Below are 19,926 nucleotides of genomic sequence, written 5' to 3' on the forward strand. Positions count from 1 at the left end.
TAAATGCCTACCAGTAAAATTGCTGGATCATATTCTGCTTTTAACTTATTGAGGAATTTTTATGCTGCTTTCCATAGTGGCTACACCTGTGCACGAGGATTTTCCAACACTAGTTATCTCTTTTCTTTTTTAAGACTTGTGTATTTATTTTAGAGGAAGAGAGAGCACACAAGAGCGGGGAGGGGCAGAGAGAGAGGGAGAGAAATCCTCAAGCAGACTCCCCAGTAAGCCTACAGCCCAACACTGGGCTTGATCCCAGGACCCTGAGATCACGACCTACACTGAAATCAAGAGGCAGATGCTTAACAAACGGAGCCACCCAGGTGCCCCTCTTTTTGTAATAACAGCCATTCTGACATATGTGAGGCGATATCTCGTGGTGGTTTTGATTTGCATTTGCCTGGTAGTTAACGATGCTGAGCATCTTTCCATGTGCCTATTGGCCCCCTGTATGTCTTCGTTGGAAAGATGTCTGTTCAGGTCCTCTGCCCATTTTTTAATTGGACTACTGGTTTTTTGGCGTTAAGTTGTAGGAGTTCTCTATATAATTTGTGTTTTTTTAAGATTTTATTCATTTATTCACGAGAGTCACAGATAGAGAGAGGCAGAGGCAGAGACACAGGCAGAGGGAGAAGCAGGCTCCATGCACCAGGAGCCCGACGTGGGATTCGATCCCGGGACTCCAGGATCACGCCCCGGGCCGAAGGCAGGTGCCAAACCGCTGAGCCACCCAGGGATCCCCGAGTTCTCTATATAATTTGAATGTTACCCAGTCATTGGACATATCATCTGAGAACATCTTCTCCCATTCATTAGGTTGCCTTTTGTTGATGGCTTCCTTTACTGTACAAAATCTTTTAAGTTTGCTGTAGTCCCATTTGCTTATTTTTGCTTTCGTTTCCCTTGTTTGGGGAGACACATCCAGAAAAAAAAAAATTTGCTTCACAGTTGAATTTTACCAAATATTTAAAGAAGAGTTAATACTCATCTTTCTCAAACTCGTCCAAAAAAGATTAAAGAGAAGGGAAAGCTTACAAACGCATTTTACATGGCCAGCATTACCCTCATACCAAAACCAGACAAGGATACAACAACAACAAAAAGAAAATTACAGGCCAATAAACCTGATGAATACACCTGAGAAAATCGTCGACAAAATGTCAGCAAACTGAATCCAACTGTACATTAGAAGGATCATATACCACAGTCAAATGGGATTTATTCCAGGGATGCAAGGATGCAAATCAATCAACATAATGTATCACATCAACAAAATAAAACAAAATAGAAAAAAAAAAACAAAATAATCGTCTCAATAGATGCAGATAAAGCATTTGACAAAGTCAACACCCATTCATGATGAAAACTCCCAGCAAAGTGGAGACACTGAGAATATACCTCAACGTAATAAAGATCACGTATTAGAGTCCTAGAGCTAACATCGTAGTCAACTATGAAAGACCTGTGCGGAGAAAATTATAAGACACCCACGAAAGACACTGAAAAAGATACAAATAAATGGAAAGACACTCTGTGCATGGGGATTAGAAGAATCAGTATCGCTAAAAATGTCCACGTTGCCTAAGTCAGTCTACAGATCCAGCGCAGCATCTACCAAAATTTCATCGGCAGACCTCACAGAATGGGAACAAATTCTAAAATTTGCGTGGAACTACAAGAGATCCTCAAGAGCCAAACCAATCTTGAGAAAGAAGAACAAAGCTAGACCCGCCAGTCTCCCCGATTTCAAGCCACACAAGGCCGTCGGGATCAAAACACTGTGGTAGTGACGTAAAATCAGACACAGATCAGCGGAGCAGAATGGAGAACCCACGCATCCACGGACAATTAATAGATGACAAAGGAGGGATCCCTGGGTGGCGCAGGGGTTTGGCGCCTGCCTTTGGCCCAGGGTGCGATCCTGGAGACCCTGGATCGAATCCCACGTCGGGCTCCCGGTGCATGGAGCCTGCTTCTCCCTCTGCCTGTGTCTCTGCCTCTCTCTCTCTCTGTGACTCTCATAAATAAATAAAAATTAAAAAAAAATAGATGACAAAGGAGCCACGAATATACAACAGAGAAAAGACAGTCTCTTCAATGAGGGTCATTGGAAAGGTGGACAGCCACGGGCGAAAGAGTGAGGCTGGATCACTATTTTATAGCATAGGCAAAAGGTAAAGACTTAAAGAAATTAAGACTTAAAAAACAGATTAAAGGCCTGAACGTAAGATCTGAAACCGTAAAATCCGTAGAGGAAAGCGTAGGAAGTGAGCTCCCTGGCCTAGGCGGCGCGCGTCCTTGTGGCTCTCGCGCCAGAGGCAAGGGAGGCGGATGCGAAGCCAAGCGAGTGGGGCTACAGCGACCTGAGGCCTGGGCGCGGCGCGGGAACCGTGGCACCCAGGCGAGAAGGCGACCTGCCGCCCCCGACGCACCTTCGTGACCCTCGGGTCTGTCAGGGGCTGTGATCCCAAGGACGCAAGACGCTCCTACAACTCGCCCCGCAACGACCATTAAAATCTTGGAAAGGGGGATCCCTGGGGGCTCAGCGGTTGAGCGCCTGCCTTCGGCCCAGGGCGTGACCACAGGGTCCCGGGGTCGAGTCCCGCGACGGGCTCCCCGCATGGCGCTGCTCTCCCTCCGCCTGTGTCTCTGCCTCTCTCTGGGTCTCTCAGGAATAAATAAATAAAATCTTCAAAAAAAAAAAAGAACTTAGAGGAATAAGAAGGTGGAGGTGGTGGGGTGAGGCTTAGGCCGGCCCTTAGGGACCATGGGGCAGTTGGAGCAGCGCCGCGGCTAAGGTGCCCCCGCGCCCCTGAGGTGCCCCAGCCCCCCTGCGGTCCACCTCCCCACCCCTAAGGTGCCCCTGAGCCGCTAAAGTGCCCCAGCACCCCTAAGGTGCAACAGCGCAGCTAAGGTGCCCCTGCGCCCTGAGGTGCCCCTGAGCCCTGAGGTGCCCCGCGCCCTGAGGTGCCCCGTGCCCTGAGGTCCCCCAGCCCCTGAGGTGCCCCGTGCCCTGAGGTCCCCCAGCCCCTGAGGTGCCCCTGCGCCCTGAGGTGCCCCGTGCCCTGAGGTCCCCCAGCCCCTGAGGTGCCCCCTGCGCCCTGAGGTGCCCCCCGAGCCCTGAGGTGCCCCCGCGCCTTAGCTCCCCCCGCGCCCTGAGGCGCCCCGTGCCCTGAGGTCCCCCGCGCCCTGAGGTGCCCCGTGCCCTGAGGTCCCCCAGCCCCTGAGGTGCCCCCTGCGCCCTGAGGTGCCCCCCGAGCCCTGAGGTGCCCCCGCGCCTTAGCTCCCCCCGCGCCCTGAGGCGCCCCAGCCCCCGCCGCCTGTGCAGAGTCCGCCGGCCCCGGAGCTACTCCCGCGTCGCTGCCCAGGTGAGGCCCGTGTCGGGGCCGCGCAGGGAGCCCCCCGCCCCCCCCCCACCTTGGCCTCTCACTCCCGCAGGACCCGCACCGGCGGGCAGAGCCGCGTCCGCGCCGAGGTCGCCCTCGGGCCGGGGTCACCGGGTCGCAGAGTCGGAGGCGCGCCCGGTGCTCTAGGGGCGCTCAGGCCGCGGCTCCCTGACGCGTGGGGCGCGATGTCGCCGGGGACCGCGGCGCCCGCGGCCTCCCCCCGAGGGCGGCCTCCTGCCCACAGCGCGCGAGGACGAGGACGCGGACGAGGACGAGGACGAGGACGAGGACGAGGACGCGGACGAGGACGCGGACGAGGACGAGGACGCGGACGCAGGCTCAAGCGGGCGCTGCACGTGGCCGGGCGGCGAGCACGCGGCCTCCGCGGGCCCTGAGGTCGGACCAGGCCGCCCCCCGCCCCCCCCAACGCGGCCTGTGCCTCAGCGACCCCGCGAGGCCGCGTTCCAGGCCCGGCAGCCGCGGGCAGGCGGGGGGGGGGGGGCGGGGGGAGGCGGGGGCGGGCGCTGGGCCCACACCCCACCCCATACCATTGACTGTGGTATATGATCCTGGCCTCCGCCTCGGAACCCACGATGCGCTCTGCGCGAATTCGCTGGGTTGGTTTTTTTTTTTTTTTTTTTTTTTTTTTTGTAAGATTTTATTTATTGATTCGTGAGAGACACACAGAGAGAGAGAGAGGCAGAGACGCAGGCAGAGGGAGGAGCAGGCTCCATGCAGGGGCCCGACGCGGGACTCGATCCCGGGACCCCGGGTCACGCCCTGCACTGAAGGCGACGGTCAACCGGAGCCCCCCAGGATCCCTGGATTTTTTTTTTTTTCTCTCTAAAGCTGGTGGCAGCGGGGCCGGGCCGGGGCGGGGCGGGGCGGGGGGCGCGGGCGGTTAAGCGCTGTGCCCCGCTCGGGCTCAGGCCACGACCCCGGCCCGGGCGCTCCCCCCGGCGCTCCCCCCGGCGCTCCCCCGGGCGCCCTCCGGTTCCTGCCCTGCTCGCGCACGCTCTAAAACACGCGATCTCAAGCTCAGGGCACAGTGCAGGAGACACAGCAAACTCACCGGCGTGGAAGAATGGATCAGGCGGGACGCGTGGGGTCCGGGGCCGAGCCCGCCTCGGGCTCCCTGCAGGAGGGGGCCTGCCTCTCCCTCTGCCTGCGTCGTCTCTGCCATTCCGTGTCTCAGGAATAAATAAAATCTTAAAAAAAAAAAAAAAAAATGAATGCATTGGGCGACCAAGCGGTTTAGCTCCATTTCCAACGGTAGGGGTCACCCTCCGCCCGGTCCCGAGTCGCCTTTGCAGGACTCCGGTGTCTGCGCCCAAGAATAGGAGAAGAGGCAGACAGGTCCCGATTACCTTGCAGTGGAACAGCACAGCCCCCGGAGATGCACCCCACACCCACAGGAGGGGGCAGGGGTCATAGGATCAGGTCAAGGTACAAAACATGGTCTAGCAGAAGATATTGTTTAGGGGCCCCTGGGGACTCCGTGGTTGGGCGCCGGCCTTCGGCCCAGGGCGTGACCGGGGTCCTGGGATCGAGCCCCACGTTGGGCTCCCTGCAGGGAGCCTGCTTCTCCCTCTGCCTGGGTCTCTGCCTGTTTCTCATGAATAACTAAAATCTTAAAAAACGAAAAAGAATATTCCCAGCTTAACTTTCTGAATCCTTATTTGCATCTCTTCACTGTGTTTTCAAAAGAAGAAACGAGAAAATGGCTCCATACTATAAATTACAGTTTGGTACTACCGAACCGAACCCTAGGTTGGGATTATCAACTCTTTGAGCTGGAATCCAGATACCCTGGAGCCAGCCAGTCCTCGAGTCCAGCTTCCTCTATTCTCCCATCTGTACAGCAAGCACACATCTAACCACAAAAAAAGAGCTCTCAGCGGAATTCCCCACAATCACTGCCTGATAAATACATGTTGAAACTGCCAAAAAAGTTAGGCAAATGCACTTTTTTAAAAAGCAGAATTATCCCTTTTATTACAAAACTTAGTGATTTAATTACTTCTGTACTTTTCCTTATAAGAATAAGATATATATAAAAAAAATCACTACTGATGTGCAAAATCAGAAACCAGATAATCAGACAAAAAAATCACATTTATTTCAATTGTTCAAAGTGCAAATACAGCAAGTCAGTTCACAATGTTTCAAGATACAGTTTTAAGTATAATGAAAACTTGATATACAAAAATGAAAGGGTAAATAGCAGAAATAAAGCTAATTTTTTTTTTAAAAAAAATTCAAGTAACCCGAAAACCTTTAGACTAAAATATCCCATTTATGACAATTCGGAAACGCCTCGATTTATAGATACCAGTAGCACATTGCCATCCGAAAGGGCTTCTCAAAGGAGGAGAATCACCCCAAACCAGTCAGCTCAGGACCAGAGTGGAAGTTCTTGGGGCGGGCTATTCCGGATTTGGCCACCTCACTCTCACTGTCGATCCATACGGTTCGACCCATGATACTTGGGATGTTTAGGCAAATCCTAGAAAATGTTTAAAGTTCAATATGAGGCCAACACCCTGCTAAGAGATACTGAAATGGCCACTATATATTTACAAGATTTTAAAGACCCATCTTAGCTTCAGGCCTCTGGTGTTACCGGGGAAAGACAGACTGATACTTCTTCCATTACTTAGAACCTTTCTGTAAGGTTACAACACGGCCTTAACAACCTCCTCACGAAAATCATACTTCGTTATAGATTTACTTATTTCTACACATACAGAACTTTTATGTAAAGTAGAAAAAGTTCCCGCTAGGAAGATAATTAAAGGTTGTTAATGTTCTTTGTATCACTTAGCAGCCAAGACACAGGTTTATTTCTGCTCCGCAGAAGCAAGGTTATTAGCTATTTGCTCCAATTCAGGGAGGTGTGTGCTTTCAGGATGGTGGAGAGGAGATATTTATTGCATCTTTTTCTCAATCTTCTTCATCTTTTCATTATAGGCAGTAAATTGAGAGTCTGTTCCAAAAATTCTATCCCACCATGTAAATGTGGAAGCATAGTTTCCGATGAAGTTCATGTGGTGGAAATCATGATGCCGAGAACCAGCATAGAAAGGGATCAGATTCAAAGGGTTCAGGGGAATGTCATAGCCACTGAAATGAAAATGAGGAAGATTGTTAAGGAAATGAACAGACTTCAAACAACTGACGATTCCATTGGTAGCAACATGCCTGTTAACCAATTCAAGTAACATTCCACTTTACCTAAGTCCCTTTATTTCTGACGTATTTACATAAGCCAAAAAACACACACAAGAATGGTACATATTCTAGAAACCGTTTTAAGAGATTAAAATAAAAACCTTGAAAAATCTATAGAACTTAATTATTATACAACTGGGGATGAAACAGAGGGTGTTTACAGTAATCAATCTTTAGACACAGAATTTCAAGAATTATTTTTCTTTTCGTTTTAGAGGAGCTTTCTCACCACAGTTCGGAATGCCCGTAACAGTATGCCCATGATGTCCTTTGGGAAAGGTTGAACGAAACGAGTATCAAGCACCAAGAAGGTTGAATCTGCGAATCACTAAGTAGCAACTCTTTTTAGAGGATCTTCCCTTATTTCCAATATCAAATCTAGAAGCTGACAGCCATAACTGTACAGCTCTGAATCACCCGCCCTCTTCTTTCCTCAGGAGCTGAAGGGACCAGCGGAAGGACATGAGGGAAGTAGACAGCTTTTACAACTTACCTGCAGAAGAATATCCCCTGCCTAGGACTGCAGGTGTTAATTTTGCTACCTTTGTGATTTAAAAATAATTCTTAGAATTTGATATTCTGCTTTCACAGGTAATGCAATGAAGTCCCAAGTCGAAATGCAATGAATATATAATAATCATGAAACAGTGAGAAATTAGGGTATTAGGCATTTTAAAAGGCAGCAAAAAGAAATAATTTACCACGAAATAGCTTCCCACCAACAAGAAGGAAGCACGTGAAACATGCACATGTTACAAGCAGTGTTTTCATCTCTGTTGGGAAGGAACCAGGAATACTCAGTGAGGGCTGTGTTTCAGTATCATTCTCAAGTAAGAGTTAGGTTTGGGTTCATTAAAAAAAAAAAAAAAAAAGTGTTGTGTTGGTCCTGAATTATGGTATTTAACTACATTTTTAAGAAAAACCACAAAAATATTTCCATTTGAACAATGTTTCAGGAAGGCCTAAGTGAGACATGAAACCCAAAACCCAGAAAGAGAATACCTGACAGTTCTTTTTTTTTTTTTTTTTTTTTTTTGCCCGACAGATTTTGCCACATGGAAATTAAAAACTCGAGTACTACAAAGGACCACCGAGAGTTAAAATGCCAATGACAGATGGGGAGAAAATGTTTAAACAAATGTAATAAACAAAGGCAACATGAACCAAAAGGTTATGAGACATATAACCTAACAGAAAAATGGGCAAAGGATATAAGAGAGTCATTCAAAGAAGACAAAAATATGTTGGTCAATGAGCACACACAGATGCTCAGCCTCATGAGTCCCTGGAGAAATGCTGATCACAACACTGAAAACTCTTTTGCTCTCTTACAAAGATTATGATACTGACAAAATTATTCTGTCCTATTAGTCTGCTTAGAAATAAAGATCGTCTTATGACCATGGAAACAAAGATATTTTATACTTTGATATACCTGATAGAGACCATAACTCACCTATGGACATCAATAGTTTCTATCAAACGAATGGTCACCCATGCCCAAAGGAGAATGACATGATCACATAAAAGCATGATTCCAATGAAAAACCCAGTTCCAAGAATCAGAGTTTCCAAAGGATGTGCATATTCAGCTTCCATTCCAAATGGAGCCTAAAATAGATACAAATTCCTTAATATATTATGACTGTTAACTTTACGCGTCAGCTTGGCTAGGCTATTTTGCTAGATGCCCAACTGTTTGGTTGGTCAGACGTCAGTCTGGACACTGCTGTGAAGGTATTTTGTAAATGTGACCAATATTTAAATCAGTGGACTTTGAGTCAAGGAGATGACCCTCCATAATGCAAGTGGGCTTTATCCAACCAGCTGAAGGCCTTAAAAGCCAAGACCGAGGTTTCCTGAGGAAGAAAGAATTCTCTCCAGTGCAGTATAGAAACCCTGCTCGAATGTCCAGCCTGTGGTCCGCCCTATGCGTTTCAGACTTGCCAGGCCCCACACGCACATAAGCCAGTTCCTTAAAATAATCTGTGTATCTCCTATTAATTTTGCTTGGAGAACCATAATAAATACATATATTCTAACTTATTTATGCATATAGTTTTATAAATCTGCCACGTACCAGCAGGATAATGGTCTGGCCCCAAAGATGAGAGGCAGAACTATTTCATATAGCACTTTTCTTCAAGATTTATAGAACTGGCTATATGTGTACATGTGTGTGTGTGTTATGTTAACACGTTCATGCCAGAAAGACATACAAACATCACTGACCATTTTTTTTTACGACCTCAGATTTTTAAAAAGCATTTAGCCTCTAATAGAAAAAAAGTATTAAAAATAATTCTAACATACCTGAAACTCATGATGAACTTTATGGATATATTTATAGATTCTTTTGTGATGCAAGAGCCTATGCAGGAAATAGTGCCAGGTGTCCTCAATCACCGCACAGCCAAAGCATCTTGCCAAAAGCATATACCTTTAAGATGACAATACTGTAATGAGTATAAAGTAATGTTTACTTAAACAATCTGAACTTTTACTTGGGATCACTGCTTGAGGAATTACATGAAACCAAATACCCACTAACCAGCTTGACCTAACTGGATACACTGATCACTAAACTCAAAATTGCTACGTACAAGGTGGCTATATAATACCACCTCAAGAAGGGTTAGAGATTGACCACTATTCCAATCCTAATTTGTTTTTAAAAAACTCACATGTATGGGGCACCTGGATTGCTCAGTAGGTGGACATGCAACTCTTTACCTCAGGGTCATGAGTTTGAGCCCCATGTTGGGAGTGGAGCCAACTCAGAAAAAAACAAAACTGAAAAAAATTTCACATGTTTAAAATCGAAGTTAAGAAACAAAATCCAAAACTTCTAGGAAAAGAGTAATTTGATGAAAGACTTGAGCAGAGATTATCAATAGTAAAATCATCACTTTTTTCCACGAGAGAGAGGGACAGAGGTGCAATGGGCAAGATATATTTTATATACAAATGAACACATACACAAAAACTCTTATATTACATATATTACAAAGAATAAGCATAAACCTATATGTTGGTCTAGCTATATTTGGGTTATGTCAGGAGCAGACAGCTGAATACTACTAGTGCTCACGTAATCTACACTTCTGTCTATACGGACACAATTCTTATAAACCTCATCATTACTCTCTTCTTTTTACTCATTTAGACTTAAAATGTAATACAGTTTTGATAGAAGTGTGCTTATCTGTATAAAACCGTATAAAGGATGCTAATGAAACTTCTGATGTAAGAAATCACTTCTAATAAAATATTACATTAAAACATAGAAAGAATGGGCAGCCCGGGTGGCTCAGTGGCTGAGCATCTGCCTTCATTTAGCCCAGGGTGTGATCCTGGGGTCCCGGGATCGAGTCCCACGTCGGGGTCCCTGCATGGAGCCTGCTCCTCCCTCTGCCTGTGTCTCTGCCTCTCTCTCAGTGTCTCTCATGAAAAAATAAATAAATCTTTTTTTTTTTAAATATATATATAGAAAGAAAAATGGGAACATTTTTTAAGTTTCTGCTCTAGTTGACGTTCCTACATTTTATTTACTTTTAAAGTTTAGAACAAACAAATGAAGAAGGAAGATAAACATGACGGATATTTCAACTAGATCATAAACCAAAACTGGGTATCAAAATCAAATGTTTATCTACATACCATCTTGGCATTCTTTCCCAATCATAAGGTATATTAAAATACTCTGTAAAATAATAAGTTCCACAGATCAAAGGAAGCTGGATACAAAAGTGATTAAAGAGAAGTACTTTAAAACATTTCCATTGGTTTTCCCAGGTTTCTGGTTTATCCTATGGAGAAAAAAAAAAAAATCACAATATTTATTATTAGCCTCTGCTATCAAGTGTTTGACTTGAATCTTAGAGTAAATTCCTGACTGTTTCTGTAATGTTTCTAAGTGACCTTAATTTTATGTTATTTAGTTAATCTTATGATGTGAATTCCGTATTATGGTTACTATGTTGCAGTAGTAACTGAGGCCCACGAATGACAGCCTCCTCCCCTTCTAGACTCTTGACAACTATGATCACTAGTCTGAATAGGAGAAGAAACTGATAATGCACAAACCCAGGTGTAATGGTCGCAAACAAACCAAAGAAACACTAAAGAGTAACTGTCCAGTCCGTGCTGCCCACGGATGATTCTCTTCTGTCACCCAGGAATTTCAGAGAGGAAAAGTGGCACAGCACGAGGACAGGGGAGTTCTCCCGACTGCCGCAGCAGCCGTCCACGTAGCACCGGAAGGCTTGGTCACACAGGGAAATCGGTGCTGCCAGCCGCTCTGCGGTGCTCATTCCCAGAAACAAGCATATTTTGGTTCACATACGATAGCAGAATTACAAACTCTCTGAGCTGCAAGAACTTCAGAAATGTGTCCAGTGTTTCCCCAAAAATGAAGAGCTACTGCCCACAGATAACGACATTCAGAGATGAAAGTCAGAACAAGAAAAGTAAGATCAATGTAGTAAACGTGCAAAAAACCCTCAACGGGGTATCAACTTGCATAGCAAGCCATATAAAAACAACTCAATTTATTCAATTTTCAAGGGCTGCAAAAAAAATAATAATAATAATAAAATAAAAGGCTGCAGTTAGGGACGAGTTGAGTTGGTTAAGTGTCCACCTTCAGCTCAGATCATGATCCCGGGGTCCTGGGATCCAGCCCCACAAGGCGATCCCCACCAGGCTCCCTGCTCAGTCTGCTTCTCCCTCTCCCTCTGCTCTTCCCCCTTCTCACGTGTGCATGCATGCTTGCTCGCGCTCAAACAAAATCTTTAAAAGGCTGCAATTTGATAAGAAAAAGTACTTTTGGTTTTACAAACAGATGGTGATAATAAATAATAGTTATTGCTTTGTTTTAAATGACCTTACTTAAACATTCAGACAACTACTGGTGAAACTCTTAACTAGACCACAGTATCCCAAAGTATGGAAACTACTGCTCATCAGCAGAAGCCCACAGAGGTCGACTACCTTGTCCAGATCACAAATAGGTAGTTATTAGAACCAGGACTAACTCAAATCTAGGTCTCCTAGACTAACTTAAGTCTAGGACTTTAAACTTTTCTTTTTTGTTGTCCCCCCCCCCCAAAAAAAAGGAAAAAGCATTCAATTGATAACCAATCTAGAGCATAAGTAAGTCTCCAATCACAGGGCCTTCACTTACTAGTTTTCTAGCTCTGTGATACTCACAACTCAGTCTCCTCAACAGTAAAAGAGGGAATTAGGCAAGATAATTTGTCGTTGGCTATCTCTTCTCTGAGATTACCTGACCTCACTACTCAAACCTCCAGTCTGTGACTGAGGATAAAATAGTCTAGCTTGGGCAATTTCTGCCTAGAAACTGTGCTTAGCAGACCTAATATCATAGCTTGATTCTGATAACCATTTAGCTGTAGAAATTAACACAGAAATCAATCAATTCTAACTACAAAACCACATATTTCACTGTTTAAAGTCTACACAAATTAGTTTAGAAGACAGTGAACAATGAAACACTCATACTGATTTACCATCACAATTCATGTTCCTAACAAAAAAGCTCAAAGCAGGGATTTTAAGGGTCGTGAAACTCAAAGACGACAAGGCAATGTGAAACCACACTACCCAGGCTTTCTATTTCTGTTGATAGACAACTACCTGCGACCAACTAGACAACTACGTGTACTGTCTTTTGCCAAAGCTGAAAGTCATGCATAAAAACCCTGACTTAAAAAGGTCTTCCTGGCTCTGTAAAAGTTACCACCTCTGACCGGCGAGAGAACGGCAGAGGGCGGGAGGTCAAAGACACTCAGGCCTGGCCAGACACACCACGAATCAGCTCTATAAGCAAATGCAGGGGCGACACACTGGAGCCAGAATCGCCCCAACACACGTGAGAACTCAGACATCCAAACTGAACTCTGCCTTTAAAAGCAGGCCCCGTTACACAAAGCATTTCGAAACTTCTGTCCTTAATTTAGGGCGACAGGATACTCCTCTTTGGACATGTCCCTTTTTATTTCCTCCCCCCTTTGGCTTAGAGTCGAGTGGCCTGACCCCTGCACTATCCCCAGAGAGAATCCATGAGAGCACGTGAGTCAGCACCCAATGTGAGATTCCCTGGGAGAGGCAACGGGCCAACAGACGGACGGGAGAGGACATGCACGAGGCCAACCGCCCGATGAATGCCCTCCAAGTGTCCACTTTCTACCAAGACCATGCACCTCTGAGTCTGAGTTTGGCGTGACTTTTGTGAAGAGTAAACAGCAACTATTAGACACTACTATAGCACCTTAGAGTTTGCCAAGCGCTGATAAATCGTCTCCAGTAAGCTAGTCCAGATTCCGGTCTAGGCACCCCGTCGAGCTCCAGTCTACACACGGGCAGAGCTCACCACTTGCCCCGTGCCTAAGATGAGAAGAGGCACTGTGTCTATCTCAACACGTTGTCACGCACAGAGGCAATCTTAGGGAATTTAGTGCACCGAAGCAAATACCTAGAAGCTCAGAGCATCAGGGCTTCCTCACTTGGGATAACATGAATCCTGCAGGACCCCCAGCATATATTTAAGTAATATATACTTTCAATAGCCCTGATCAAGATCTTATAATATTAAACATACACTTAAGTGGCTGAGACATCAGGGGTTGGAATGAGTTGCCAATTACCTACAAATCTCTAGCTTCTCTTTCCCGCTGGTTTAAAGATTGAAACTTATAAACCTCTATTAGATAAATGTTGCATCTACTGAAAGCGAAATTAAATTATTCTTGAAATATTATCAATGATCTAGGGCTGTACTGTCCAATGTGGCAGGAACTAGAAATATGTGGCTACTGAACACTTTAAATATGGCTAGTCTAAATTGAGATGGGCTAAAATTAATGTAAAATACACACTCGATTTCTTCCCCCCCCCCCCCCACTGGCTGCTTAGAGTTACACCCGATTTCAGAGACATTGTGAGATATGAACATTAAGTATTTCATTAGGTACTTCTAAATTCTGATTACTTGTTGAAATGATAATAGTTTTGATTTATTGTGTTAAATAAAACATAATATTAAAATTAATTTCCCTATTTCTTTATATCTTTTTATGTATTTTATAAGAAAATGATCCTTCTTTGTATTTCTACTGAACAGCCCTAATGTAGGTTCTCTCAAAACGAAGTTATATTTACTTTTAAAATATTCAAGATGAATGATAACATTCCACTCCAAGTCCATCACACTCACCTTTTGAATTTTGTACCTTTTCATGAAAGGTATAAATTGAAACAAAAATCCAGGTAAACAGAACAAGAAATAAAGAACTTCGTGAACTATCAAGGATCCCCATGTTGCAATCTGGAACTTTGTATAATTATTCAACATATAGTTCCAAGCATTTTTAAATGGTTCTTGTAGAGGGTTCTCAGGTAAAAGTGAATCTACATACTCCACAGCCAAGGATGCTGAACTAAAGATGCTGATACTTTCATTTGTTGCCATTTTTCAAATCTCTGCAGAAAGCCTTAGAATTCTGTAAAAGCAAATAAATAAATAAATAAACAAATAAATAAATAAGTAAGCAAGCCAGCCAAACAATAAAATCCGAAGAAAATAATTTTTTAAAAATTCATCTTCTGATAATTTTTAAAACAACTAATACTAAAGTACCAATTCTCAGGTCCTAAACGTGTGATTTAAAAAAAAAAAAGTCTACGGGAGGTGATGTCATCACCATGGTTATGTGTAGGCACTGACTGAAAAGCTGCATGCTGGGGCACCTGTGTGGGTCAGTGAGTTAAACACCAGCCTCTTGGTTTTGGCTCAAGTCAGGAGATCCAACCTGGCCTCTGCCCTCTACCCGCAGGGCAAAGTCTGTTTGAGATTCTTTCCCCATCCCTCTCCTGCACTCTCCCCTCCACTACTCCCCCTCATTTCAAGGGCATGTAGGCTCCTGAGTGTGCGTGCTCTCTCTCACACCCGAGCTCTCTCTCTATATATATATATATAAATAAATATCTCTACAAAATAAAAGCCACGTTAACTTTCAAGAGAGGGATCTAAAGAACAGTAAACAAAGAATTTCAGACTATCTTTAAAGAGACTTCTCAATGTGGGCTACATGGGAAAACTTGTAATTTAAATTAGTAATAGAGGAGTTCCAGTGTCACTCAAAACCAAAAAAAAAAAAAAAAAAAAAAAAAACCTATAAAAGTTTGCCAAATAAGACTACACACACAAAAAAATACTTCTGATTGGGGAACAGACAATTATAAATAAAGTCAAAGATCAAATGACAAACTGGAAAAAATATTTCCAACACGTAAGACAAAAGGCTGCAAAGTATGCTTTGGGAAAAGACTAAAAATCCAACAGAAAAATGACAAAGACCATTCCCAAGGGGTTCATGGAAAAATAAATATAATACAAATGTTCACTAGAAAAATAAGCAGCTCAGTTCGACTCAAATAAAGAAATACACCCCGAAACAAAAATCTTTAAAAGTTTCAGTGTTTGGGACCTAGAATTGCTAAGGGCAACAATTTGGAGAAACAGGCATCATTATACACTGTTGATGGAGGGATTAGCAGGCCTTTGTAGAAAAATTCACAATATGTGCCACAATTCAAAATAAATATACCCTTTGACCCAGCAATTTTCTCACTCAGGCACCCTGAGACTGAAGGAAACATTGCTTAGCATATGCTAAGCATATTTTGCATAGCAGCAAAAAACAAGGAGAAAACAACAGACCGAAGTCCACCAACAAGAAAGGAGTTAAGTAAACCCTAAGTCCTTCCATAGACGATTACACAGACACTTAAAAGAACAGGAAACTGGGACGCCTGGGTGGCTCCGTGGTTGAGCGTCTGCCTTTGGCCCAGGGCATGATCCTGGTGACCCTGGATCGAGTCCCACATCGGGCTCCCTGCATGGAGCCTGCTTCTCCCTCTGCCTCTCTCTCTCTCTGTGTGTGTCTCTCATGAATAAATAAATAAAATCTTAAAAAAAAAAAAAAAAAAAAGAAGAAGAAGAACAGGAAACTGTATATACTCTGGGGCAGAAAGACGTCCAAGACAAGATGTTAAACCAAAGAGCAAGCTGCACAATAATACACATAACAAGGTGCCCCCTCTCGTATTTTTGTGAAAAGGTCGTACATTTGTGCACTTTCATGCCTACGGACAGACAGACACACACACACAGAGGACATGTATGTAAGGAACACTTTAGAGTGATGACCTTTAGGGAAAAGAGATTAAGGGGAAGAAGATGCGTGCATTGCATATGTGAGCATCCAGTGTGTGTGTGTGGGGGGGGGGTCATGGAGGAGAGGAGAAAATCTGTACTTTCCATTTTATACCTTCTTACAATTATAATTTTGTCATGAGTATGCTTTACCTATATAATAAATAAGCATGACAGGTCACCAGATCAGAAAAGTTTATAAACAATGTCACTTTCCTAAAAATGTTCACTGTTGTTCCTAATTTACAAATTATGATGGACTACTTTGAAAACAAAATTATTTTAAGGCTCAGAAGCACTCTTAATAGCGCTTAAGATGGCCCACTTCCCATACCGACCTCTTACCCGTTCCTCACGGAGGATAGCGGGAAGCTGCCTTCCTCGGGTCTCTGACTTCAGTTCACATCCTTATTTTAGGTCCTACGCGTCCTCCACGGACTTCTACTAGGGAGGCCACATTACAGGCGGTGCCGTCCCAACGTCAGCATTTCCCACTCACGCTCCCGGACACGGACTAGTCTTCTGTTCTTATCCTACCTGAGAACTTGCCCATCACTTACCCTTTCTCATCTTTCGTCTTTCCCTCTACTGAAGTCCATCCCCTCAAGTTTAAAAACATCCTCAAGTCTTCATTTCTAGTGAAAACTTTTCCTAACCTGTGTCCCTTCTTCCCCAAGCCCCTGTCCCTCTTCTTTTCCTTTGAACCAACTCCTCTCTCTAGGGAGAAATCAACAAAGAGCCTCCCTTGTCTTGCTCTCACCCTCACAACTCACTCAACGACTTGCAATCGAGGTCCCATCCACACCAAGGTATCTTCAATCTCCTAACTTGCAAGGTAAAAGTCATTCTAATCCTCATTTTTCATGAGCTCACTGCTGAACCAACCCCTAACTAGCTGTGTGACCTGCAGCAAGTTATACAACCTCTCAGAGCCTGTTGTATCATCTGCAAAACGTACAGGAAAACAATAGTAAGTAATAGACGGTGGGGAATCGTTTCATCATGTATACATATATTAAACCACCACAATGTACACTTCAAATATCTTACAGTTTTACCTGCTGCATGCTCTCTCTACATTAACCACTTTAATCCTTACCGCACCTTCATGAGGTAGGTAATTTTATTATCTCTATTTTACGAATGAAAAACTGAGGTTTAGAAAGAATAAACAACTTTCCTAACCCCACTTACAAAAACACTAAATGGAGGAGCCTGTGTGCTCACCCCTTATGCTCTACTGTAATCCAGAAATAATAAAGTAACACAATAAATATTACAGTAAGAAAGGAGTAATTCCTACAGCTTTCCCAAGGCTCCCGAAAGGTATTCTATTCAGGCCGTCTTCATTTTCACATTTCCCATTTACTCTCCAGCTGTTACAACCTGCTTCCTCTTTTTGTCACTGCAGTGAATTTGTTCTACTACACGATCACCGAGGATCTCCTAGCTGCCAAACCCAACACTCTTTAGGGTTGATCTGACCACTTTGAAGCCTAAAATACTCTCCTCCCTTGGTTCTTGGGATTCACATGTACTCACTATGTGCAGCTCCTGTGCCAGCTGCCGCCCTCACCCCTGACTGCAAGACATGAACTCTGATGAGGAACATACAGCAATAACTAGGCTATCACAAAGTTGGGTGATAAGAACAGTAACAGGCTGGAAATCGAGAGTGCCCGAACAGAGGGCCAGGGAAGTCCTTGGAGAAAGATGCCATCTCCGGATGCCTCGGTGGCTGGGTGGCTCGGCGGTTGAGCATCTGCCTTCAGCTCAGGGCGTGACCCTGGGGTCCCGGGATCGAGTCCCCCATCCGGCTTTCTGCAGGGAGTTTGCCTCTCCCCCTGCCTGTGTCTCTGTCTCTCACGAACAAATAAATAAGATCTTTAAACACACACACATAAAAAGAAAGATGCCATCTAAGCGGAGACCTGGAGCGTAAGGGGGATCTGATGAAAGGCCTACAATGGGGGGCGGGGGGAGGAACAGGGAGTGTTGTGAGTGGAGGGCCCATCAGACGCAAAGACTCCAGCAGGAGAGGAGAACGAAGACAGCACCGGCTGATGAGTAGGTCCGTGCTACTGCTTTTGAGGAAGGACGGCCTGGCAATGGAGGCCGGATCCCCAGTGCCTGCCTTTCTTCTGTCCCGGAGGGCCCAGGGACCGGCCCGCTTCCTGTTTTAAGGTGGGCTGCCCCCCCCATCCCCTCCCAGGCTCAGGCTCTGACGGGCTGGGGCTCCACCCGCAACCTCGTCGGCCAGGCTCCTCCGCGCCCGCAGAGCCCTGCACCTGCCCCGCAGCGCTCCGACTCTACCTTCTGTGACCTCTAACCTGCCCAACTGCACCATCCCCTGCTGAGTGAACATCACCTTGCAGGGCGATGTTCCGGGTCGGCCCTGTCCCTGCCGCCCCCCTTCAGCCTTCACGCCTGCACCCGCTTGCAGACGCTGGGCTTCATGGGCCTCCCTGCCGGAGCCCGCCCGCCCGCCCGCCCGCCCCACACGGGGAGGGGAGGCGGCCCCCTCCGCCGCACGAACCGGAGCCACACGCAGGCCTCGCGGGGCGGAGGGACCCCTCCCTTCCCTTCTCCCAGGCTCGCGCGAGGCCCGGCGCCTGCTCCCTCCTCCCGCGGAGCCCGGGGTGCACGGGGCCCCTCCTCCTCCTCCGGGCCTGCCCAGCGGCTCAGCCTGCCCCCGGGACCGGGGCGACCACAGGAGGCACTAGGCAGGGCAGCCAGGCCGCGTCCTGCAGCACGTCCCCAGGGGGCGCCGCCCGGGACCGGGGCCCGGCCTCGGGATGCGCGGGGATGCGCGGGGATGCGCGGGGATGCGCGGGGATGCGCGGGGGTGCGCCGGGATGCGCGGGGGTGCGCCGGGCCGCCTCCGCCCCCCGAGCCCCCACTGCCCGCGGCCCGAGCGCACGTCCCAGGCCACCGCCCGGCCCTCCCCGGCCGCCGCGCCGCCCGCCCCAACTCCTATTCACCCCGCAGGGGCCTCGCCCCAGACGCCCTCCGCACGCCCGCCGCCGGCCCCGAGACCCCGACGCTCCCGCAGGCCAAGCCGCGCGCCCCAGCGCCGCCCCCCGCCCGGCGAGCTCGGGCGCCCCGGCCCGCAGCCTCCGTCCCGGGCCCTCACCTGGCCGAGCGGCGGGAACGCGAGCCGCGGGCTTCGGCCGCCGCCAGGTGCCTCTGCGCGCCGGGGGCGGGGCCAGGAGCGTGAGGCCGGCGTCTGCGGCCGCCATTGGCTGCCCAGGGCTCCCGCCCCGCCCCCCCGGCGCTGCGATTGGTCCCCGCGCTCGCCGGCCTGGCGTGACCCGCGTGAGCGCAGCCCCGGCGGCCGCAGCCATTGGCTGGGCGGATGGAGTGAGGATAGTGAGACCGCGGCGCGCAGCCGGGGCCGGGCCCGGGGGCGGGGCGGGGCGGGGCGTTGCCCGGGCAACCGCGCGCCGCCGTACTTCCGGCCGGGCCGGTGCAGCCCCGGGAGCCTCCCGGCCGTGACCCCGCGCCCCTGGGCAGCAGCCGCGAGGCCACCTGGGAGACGTCGTGGGGATGCACTTTGCGCACCTCCGGGGCTCCGGGGCCTCGCCGCGACCCCGACGTCGTTCCCGGCTGCCCCGGGCGGGACCTCTGTGACCCCGATGCACCTGCAGCACCGGGATGCGCGCGCGGTGTATCCCCTGTCATCGGGGCTGGCATCCAGGGGGGGGACGGGGAGCACCGGGACACTGCCCCAGGGGCTGGCATGGGGGGGGCGGGGAGCACCGGGACACTGCCCCAGGGGCTGGCATGGGGGGGGACGGGGAGCACCGGGACACTGCCCCAGGGGCTGGCATGGGGGGGGCGGGGAGCACCGGGACACTGCCCCAGGGGCTGGCATGGGGGGGGACGGGGAGCACCGGGACACTGCCCCAGGGGCTGGCATGGGGGGGGCGGGGAGCACCGGGACACTGCCCCAGGGGCTGGCATGGGGGGGGCGGGGAGCACCGGGACACTGCCCCAGGGGCTGGCATGGGGGGGGACGGGGAGCACCGGGACACTGCCCCAGGGGCTGGCATGGGGGGGGCGGGGAGCACC

General features: G+C 47.9%; 1 protein-coding gene across 3 annotated transcripts; it reads right to left on the reverse strand.

The window, feature by feature from the left end:
- Positions 1 to 5,483: 5,483 nt before the first annotated feature.
- Positions 5,484 to 19,065, reverse strand: MSMO1 (methylsterol monooxygenase 1). Of its 3 annotated transcripts, none has more exons than XM_055336392.1 (6): positions 18,989 to 19,065; positions 13,855 to 14,140; positions 10,278 to 10,426; positions 8,931 to 9,057; positions 8,074 to 8,228; positions 5,484 to 6,509 (listed from the first exon to the last, which is right to left on the reverse strand). In XM_055336392.1, exons 2-6 carry the CDS (start codon positions 14,107 to 14,109, stop codon positions 6,314 to 6,316), a joined length of 882 nt encoding a protein of 293 aa, XP_055192367.1. In that variant the 5' UTR covers positions 14,110 to 14,140; positions 18,989 to 19,065; the 3' UTR covers positions 5,484 to 6,313. The 3 variants fall into 3 exon arrangements, with proteins under 3 accessions (XP_055192367.1, XP_055192368.1, XP_055192366.1); XM_055336393.1 differs by lacking the exon at positions 18,989 to 19,065 and adding an exon at positions 16,194 to 18,072; XM_055336391.1 differs by lacking the exon at positions 18,989 to 19,065 and adding an exon at positions 16,201 to 18,071.
- Between the last annotated feature and the right edge of the window lie 861 nt (positions 19,066 to 19,926).

This window comes from Nyctereutes procyonoides, unplaced genomic scaffold (assembly GCF_905146905.1).
Source record: "Nyctereutes procyonoides isolate TBG_1078 unplaced genomic scaffold, NYPRO_anot_genome, whole genome shotgun sequence".
Taxonomy (NCBI): Eukaryota; Metazoa; Chordata; class Mammalia; order Carnivora; family Canidae; genus Nyctereutes; species Nyctereutes procyonoides.